Source organism: Crocodylus porosus, unplaced genomic scaffold (genome assembly GCF_001723895.1).
Source record: "Crocodylus porosus isolate Cpor-Errol unplaced genomic scaffold, CroPor_comp1, whole genome shotgun sequence".
NCBI lineage: Eukaryota > Metazoa > Chordata > Crocodylia > Crocodylidae > Crocodylus > Crocodylus porosus.
The window spans coordinates 21393458-21401863 of record NW_017728950.1 but is presented as its reverse complement, the minus strand read 5'-3'; the positions used below and the strand labels follow the sequence as shown (position 1 = coordinate 21401863).

The 8406-nt window shown below is 45.1% G+C and overlaps 1 protein-coding gene across 2 annotated transcripts in view; it reads left to right on the top strand.

Annotated features, from left to right (window-relative positions):
- The first annotated feature begins 316 nt into the window (after positions 1–316).
- Positions 317–8406, top strand: part of LOC109323717 (purpurin) — a 22472-nt gene continuing 14382 nt past the window's right edge. Inside the window, exons 1-2 of one of the 2 annotated variants that reach the window (XM_019555410.1) lie at positions 317–748; positions 5944–6061. In XM_019555410.1, the coding sequence (XP_019410955.1) occupies positions 5945–6061 (117 nt within the window). In that variant the 5' untranslated portion in view covers positions 317–748; position 5944. The remainder of the gene's footprint in view (positions 749–5943; positions 6062–8406) is intronic. The other variant, XM_019555409.1, reaches the window with a different exon arrangement.

Genomic DNA, 8406 nt, shown 5'->3' with positions numbered 1-8406 from the left:
CTCTAAAGCACTGCCTCAACAGGTGAAGTGCTCCAAGAGAGACACCTGGAAGAAGAAAAGAAACATAGCACTGGTACTACTGGAAGTGTCTGGAGTCTGGCCAGACAGTGAGGGAATAGTGTGAGTTTCAATATATGTCAGTGGACAGGAAATCCAGGAAAACCAACACAGACATGGAGAGACATCCTGGGGCAAAGTCCATATTTTTAGACTCACTGTTTTGAGTCTTAGCTGATAATGCAAACATCCATCAGCTTTGTGAACCTAAGAATATCTTCTGTCCAGGTGATTGGGCAAGTCTGGTCACATGCATATGCTTAATATAAGTCTAAAGCAAGAGGTTCTGATTTAACTCTGCATTTGCTTAATATACATCTAAAGTGGCCAGAAGAGTGGAATACGGCAAAAGTAATTTTTCATTGCTTCAGCAGACTTCTGTGCCCTCTGGGCTTTTTTTTTTCCCAATTATGTAAAAGCTCTATATGTATTAGTACAGAAGGCAGATGCATGTGTGTGAGGATTACTGTTGGTGTTTACATAATGGATTATCCAAGATTAAGTGTTTTGTGCAGGCGTATGAGTGAAAATAACCAATTAGTGACTTTGCAGACTTATTATTTAAAGGCAGCTAGAAGGTAGTTCATACAAAAACTCTTCCACTAACCACAACCTAAAGACCAAGATAGAGTAAAGTAGAAGAGGTCCAGCTATCCCAACAGGTACGTCCGTTTCAGTAGAGAAAAATCAGGTAAATATCTCAACAAACAGTATTTCCTTTCAGTCCTTTCAACCTATTGCACATGAAGTGCACAATACATAAGAAAAGTATAAGTAACAATTGCTGATATTAGCACATGTATGGTTTAAGATGGAGAAGAGTAGTTGCTTGGGTATTTAGGGCCATCTTTTAGGTAGCTCAGGCTCAATGTGGGCAATACTGTAAAACTTAAAATGTTTAAATAACCTAGCTAGGTGTTTTGTTGGATATTAAGGGTTGAATTTCCTGGAAAAATATTGTACCTCCACACTTTTCTGCCAAAGCACATAAGAATACAGATGAGCTGGATTTTGCTACGAACTGGATGCACACAGGAACAGGCAGCCAAGTTTGTGACAAAGTTTAATGACAACCAAACAATCCACCAGTTGAATATTATTCTTCAGATTTGAGAAGTGATGTGTATGAGAAACTATTAAAATGTCAAATGTGTTTTGCCTTTATAATATGCAATTAAGAAATGATTAGGTCATGAAGACTCAATCAAGGTAATGATCATGCTGTTTGTTGCTGCTAGATACCTAAAAACAACTTAACTCTAACAAATGAAGCTTCACTAAAGCACACTTTATTGTCAAAACAAAAATTCAATGAAAACAGAAAAATATTGTTAAGTCTATTCTATGTTTGATCAAAATTTATATTTATAAAATATAACTGGCTTATATTGCAGTATTGTGGCAAGCAAATTCTATGTTTGGCAAATCAGTCATAGTTGCTCAGACAAGGTAACTGGATTTGACTGGGGCATTTAAAATTGCCCAGGTTTTTTAAAGAAGTATTTATTCAGTACTTTTTATAATATGAAATAAAACTAGCATAAATGTAAAGCATGTAGCTGTAGGTATAACACTATCTGTTTATACTTGCTACATACAATTAACAAGGTTTTGTTTTTATTTACTTAATTTTTTATTTAATCAATTGCATATCTTCTGTTTTATACCATTCATATATGACTGCCTCTTAATGCAGGCAAAAAACTTAAATACACATGCATACAGACTCAAGAAAAAAAGTAATTCTCTAAGATGTACGCAATTTTAATAGAGGAAAGGTATAGATAGACTAGACAAATGAAGCCTTGGGGAAGGGTTATTAAACTTAATGTGCTTTACAGAAGAAAAATCTTTTTATAAAATATTCCACAGATGGTACCTATCTCCAGCCATGATCCAACACATTTTTCTAATGGTGGTGCGTCATGTTGGAGAGGCTGTAGAGAAAGAGACTACTCTTTTATGTGGTGTTTGTGCCTAGAGGTCCAAATATTGTGGGGGTGAAGTAACCAGAATAATAATTACTGTTGTGGATAGTGTTTTGCTTTGGATCCATTGATTTGTCTACTGAATGCCCTAGTAAAAGAAGTTTATTTTGTGTAGAATGCAAAGCTGACATCTTGCTTGTTTTCAGCTGCTGGATTATGTATTGCTCAAATATAGAAAGTGGTTAGCCATGTTACTCTGAAGTCAGGCAGAAGGCAGGTCTGGGTGGCACCAGAACAAGTTAGTCTTTAAGGTGCTGTTCTGCCCTGTCTTCCAATGTGGTGGTGATGGAGAAATTGTTCTATCAAGTTAGATTTTTAGAAAAGTGACAAAAGAGGGGTAGATATTTAGAAATATAGGTTCCATTCTGGACCTATACAAAGGACAAAAAATCACCAATCAGAAAGCCAGTGCATCAAAGCAGAATTCTTGAATATTACTGAATGTTACTGGATGTTACACACACACACACACACACACACACACACACACACACACACACACACACACACACTCATTATAGTGATAGTGGAGGTGGTAGTTTATAAGAATTTTTGTTTTCCTTTGTCAAGATTACAGAGATGGTTAGCTGGGTTAACCTTAAGCCAGGCAGAAGGGAGGGCAGGGAATCACCTTCGGGCTCAGGCAGACATTATTTTTCTAGTGCTAACTTTGTAGCACTGTAAAAAATACAGTGTTATGGGCAGGCACACAAGCACAGCCTGGCTAAAGCAAGACAGTTACCACAAAGGCATGCTGTCTGGCTAGGGAGTGACAAAGGGCCTTCTCCCAAGACAGCCTGTCATTGAGTTGGACAAGCTCACCAATGGTCTTGCCTGATCATCTGTTGCTATCATGGCAATAGCTGATAGGGACCAGAGACTGCTGGCTACTTCCAGTCTCAGGCTGCCTGCCAGTCCCTCAGGTAGGCAGGCGACCCCAGTGCTTTTTCCAGAGCTCCAGTTGGGCAGGTGGCAGCTCTGTTCACTGCTCCCCACCCTGCAGGAACTGGACCTGCCCTGGGGACCCCGTGGCTAGAACATTGCCTCCTGCTGATATTCTGGCTACAGGGGCAGAGCCTTTCTCTGTGGCTATCAGAGCACAGGAAAGAGCAGGGCTGGCCAAAATATGTCCTGACAAATGATTTTACCCAACCCACAGCTGGTCCACTGAAGGAGAATTTTATCTGGCCCACAGTTACCCTGGCTTCTGGTGCCTCTCACCCTTCTCCCTTCCCCATGGCAGCCAGCTGCAGCAGCAGCAGCAGCCACTCCCCTCCCCTCCTTGGCCAGCCTGCCCTGTCCCACCCTCCAGCCCCCAGTGTAAGCTCTAAAGCAGGGGGTGCTGAGCTCCTGGTCAGGCTTCTGAGGCTGTCTGCAAGCCACTCCAACCCTGACCCGGCGAGTCGAAGCTCAGGTAAGGTTCTCCCTGCTGGTGGGGGGGAGATGTAGGGGGAAGAGGGCCAGGAGCAGTGGGTTATCCAGGCTGTGCTTGACCAGGGTCTGGTAGGGTGTAACAAGTGTGTGTTCCAGGGCCAGTCCAACTGTTGGCCCACTCATTTGTCTGAGGGCTAACTGCCTGCTTACCTTACCTGCCACGCCTTTGATGATATGAATGAGAAGATGATAACAAGGCAGGAGGCTGCCCATTTACTTGCCCTGATGCCAAGGGCCTATAAACAGCTCTGACCTTCCCTATACCATGTCCCATGCCTCGCAGACGGCATCAATATTACTCCAGTGCCTCACACTGGGATCCGTACTCCCGTGCCCTGCCACTGAGGTCCTGACACCAGTGCCTTACCTTGGGACTCTTGACCCCTGTGACCTCACACTGGGACTCCTAATAACTCCCACTTGGGGCTCCCAGCCCATCCCTTCTCCTCGGGCACCCTGCCTGGCATGAGACCCTCTTGATCCCCTCACGCCCCCACATGGGGGCCTCATCCCGTGCCCAGCACTGGGCCTCAATTCCCTTAATCCGCTTGGCTGAGGAGCCTCACATCTAGCTCCCTCGTAGGCTTAGGGTCCCAACCCCTGGAGCCTCAAATCCAGCTCCTTAATGCAACTCAGGACTTGCAGTGAGCCTGGACACTGCTTTCACATCCCTTTCTGACCTGGGCTCTGCCTCAGGACAATCAGTTGTGCCTGACTGGGAGTGCAGCCACCTGCAGACTGCTCTGCTGTCTGCCCCAGCCTCTGAAGTAGTAGAGCACAACTTGTACTCTGTTACATAGGGGCATGGGCATTGATGCCATGCTGTGTTCCTGTGGACCGCTTTGGGCTCTCCCACATGGACATAACTAGAGCAGTTGGCATGGCTCCTGCCCGACCTTGAGTTCCTGGCCTGTGGCAGGAGCCGTACCAGCTTCACCCACTTGGCCAAAGCGGCATGCAGCAACACAGCACAGCACCAGCCCGGCCATGTGCTGGGGACTCCAGGCGGGGCAGGGGGTGAAGAGATAAGGCGGGAACACAGCACCAGCCTGGCCAGGTTTGGATAACCCACAGATCCCAGCCCCCTTCTCCCTGATCTCCCTCCTGCACCCCAAGTCCCTAGCATGCAGCCCGGCTGGTGCCATGTTGTGTTCCTGCATGCCAGCTCAGGCCATGCCGGTGCAGCTGGTGTGGCTCCTGCATGACTCAGCTGTGTGCTGGGGACTTAGGGACAGGGGAGGAAGTTCAGGGAGAAGGGTGTTGGGAGCTGCGGGTCATCCGCACCCAGCTGGGCCAGTGCCATGCTGTATTTCCTCACTTCTCTCTGCCTTGATTCCCCAGCATGTGGCCGGGTCAGGCAGGAGCAGTGCCAGCTGCACTTACATGACCCAAGTCAGAACATGGGAATATAGCATGGCACCAGCCTGGTTGCATGCCAGGGACTTGGGGCAGGAGGGGGATGAAGGGAGAAGCAGGGAACAAAAGTTAGGTTCCCCAAACCTTTGTTCTCATTGTGCAGTGATAGGCAATTATTTGGGCTGGAGAACCACTTAGGGAGTTTTGGTGAGCTGTTGCGAGGGGGCAGTGCTGACCTGGCCTGTGACAGTTCACCCAAACTCCTTAAATGGCCCTACGGCCAAATAATTGCCAACCCCTGGGAAAGAGTGTGTTCGAGGAGCCCCAGCCCATGGCCAGAACACCAGGCAGGGGCCAGCATCATGCCCTGACAGAGCCCCCTTACCTGGTGCCAGTGATCAGCTGATTGACAGGACCAGGAAGGGGGCAGTGTGCCCTGACAGCTCCAGAGAGCCAGCAACTCTCCCTCTTTTGGGTTCCAGAGAGCCATACTCTTGGAGTGGAGGAGGGTGAGGGGGGGACTTGGATCTGTGATAGGAATGCCTGTCTAGATGTCAGAAAACCTTCCTGCCACAAAGACGTCGCTGTTTTCAGTGATGGATCTGATATTTTTGGGACAGGTCTACTATTTTTTTCCTATGAGAAACAGCTTGACTATCTGGCTGGTTGAGTTTCTTCATGGGAAATTGCTATATAGATCATGAGAAATCTGGTTCACACCTTATTCGTTAGTCTATCTAAAGTGCCACCCTGCCCTACCTTTTGCTTTTATAAAGATGTAATAATTTCAGCCTCATGCAGTTCCTGTGTATCTGTCCAGTGTTGAAGGTTTGTTTCTGGAATTGCCTGCACAAAAAAAGGTTACCACCCCCCCCAGCGAAACATACAGTCCTCCTATCTCATTCACCCCAAATTGGATCTGGCAATAACCACATGAAAATGTAAATTATTTTATTTGTTGTAATTCAAACAAAATGTTGGCTTTGCTCACCCCATGTCTGGTATAATTCATATGTAGTATCTGGATTATGCATGACCTTTCATAATGTATTTTTAATTGTCTATATTAATCAGAATAAGACTCAACATGTTTGCTTTTGTCTTGCAGAATGAAAAAGAAACAGTTTATTTTCCTACTCATGCTCCTCTCTGCTGTTGAATATTGCTTAGCTCATTCTTGCGCAGTGGATTCTTTCTCTGTGAAAGAGAACTTTGACCGAAAGAGGGTAATTATTACTACTTCATCTGTAGGAAGTAACTTGTAGAAGTAATCCAATTTAAATGATTTTTTTTTTATATATATGTATTACGCTTATCTAAAAGGTTTCTCGATACAGTATGTTCTGGTTAATTATTAAACATAACATCACTATAATACACACTCTCAAGCACTGTTTCTGTAGTTGAACCGCTCCTTTTTTGTTGCTGTTAACTCATAGGATTAACCCCCCACTACCATTATATCAGTAGGAAACCAGTCCCCTCCCTCCCCCAACTCTGAATCCAGTATTTCAACACACATGACAATTAGACCACCCTGATCCTTTCCGGTAGGGCAGGACATAAATCTAGATACTGCTACTACTAGTTTGACCTTATATTATCTGCTGTATTGTGCATCATCCAAAAGTGATGCTCTTGGTTTTACAGGCACTCTGTCATGTTTTCATGGATAATATTCTGGGCTGGCTGTCTTCTGCAACTTAATTTTGTTTCTAAACCCATGGTCGAGTCATTCCCCCGAAGGTGAACTATCAGTGCACAGTCAATGGGAAGGGTAGGGTTCTTTTAGTCTAGATAGGGAACATGAATGAGAAAACCTGCACTTCCTAGCTGGGGAGTAGCCTTTCTCAGGTTCCTCCAGCCTGCACTCACTTAGCATAGCCCCATTCACATGAGTCAGCTCTTAATGTGAAATCTGCAGCATCTGCCTGAGCCATGGTAGTGAACATGGTTACCTGTATGAAGCTGTTACTTGTGACATAAAAGGTTTCAAATGTGGGCTTGAAAGTGCCTGGGGCGTTTGTCTGGAACCGGGAAGAAGAGAAGGTTCAGACTGCTGTTCTGCCACAGACGTCCTGTATGATTTGGGCATTTTCCTGCTACTTAAAGCTACCACTATGACCTATATTTGCCAACTATCTATACTATGGAGCTCTGGCTAAACTTCTAGGTAGGAGGTAAATTCCTCCCCCATTTTATCTCTTTGCTTACCCCTCCTTGCAGCATGCCCAGCTCTGCAGGCCTTGAGCACAGGAAATTGGCCAGCAGCAAACCCACAGTTCTCTATTCCTGATTTCTAGGGCCAAAAGAAATGACGTACCCCAGCAGGGGTGGTTCCCGTTGCTTGGGTTGACTGAGGGCAACCTCAACTCTAAATATAGTGGAGATGTACCCTTGGTCTCTTTATGGCTTAGTTCCCAGGCTATAAAGTAGGGATTATAACACTATCCTGTCTCTCAGTGGTGTTGCGACCGTACACACACTGAAGCTGATATAAAGGCCCTAGAGTATCTTGGACTGTAGACCACACCATTTGATACAGCCTTCCTCTTCTGCTCCAGTGGGTATAGCATTCAATTTTAGTCAGTAATCAGAAAGAAAGACTCTTGGTCTCCCTGAAGCAGGATTAAACAGGTTGCCTACTCTTACTCTGAAGGGCATTTTTCAAAGTTTGTTTTTTCTTCATCCATTACAGATAGAGCCTGGGCCAGTGTAGGCATCTAACACCCCACATAGTGCTCAAGAGCACTGCTCTGTTTTGACTGCACTGGAAATATACCCTATACCTACCTCCTGGGGTAGAATGGCCCTACGTCACCTCTCTCTATACTATGAGTAGTACCTAAAGGCAAACAACTGGAACCCATTTTTGTTAACTCAGGGATATAGTCAGACTTCATGTCTTCATAAGCTGCAAACGCTAATTCAGCAAATTCATAGCTGGGCAGCTCTGCAGTGCAGCCACTGTGCAACACCCAGAGCAGCATTGGCTGCTGGGGTGGCAATTGCAGCAGTGTGATCAGCCACTACTGCAGTCATGGCTATTTTTGCACCCCTTCACAGAAGCAGCACCCACAGCTGTTGCCCAGTTTACCGCCTCCCCACCATAGTAGGGTAGAGACCAATAGTAAAGACCAATAAGATCTCTAGATTTTATTGTAGTAGGCAACTCATTGCTGCAAGCTGCAACAGTGTATTCCAGGTAGAGGTGGCCTACCTGTGTCAGGTAAGTCATGTTGTCAATCTGCCAACTAGTGCATGTAGTCGCCGTAGTGGAATCCAAGATGTCTGCGGTGAATTCACATTCTGGTCAATATTTCAGCTCCCAGTAGGGTCAGAAAATTAATTCCAATGACAAAACCAACATTGTATGAACTAAGGAGAACAATTATAAAATTTCTGCCATGGTAGTCATATTGGATTCCAAGATGGCTGACACACTAGCTTGTATGTAGCATCTCAATATAATTAAAACTAATAAAACGATACTCTCATACTAAAACCTTACAAATTCTATCACTACAAATTTCCTAGCAGGCCTACAGTACTAAAAACATTATAACTCCAG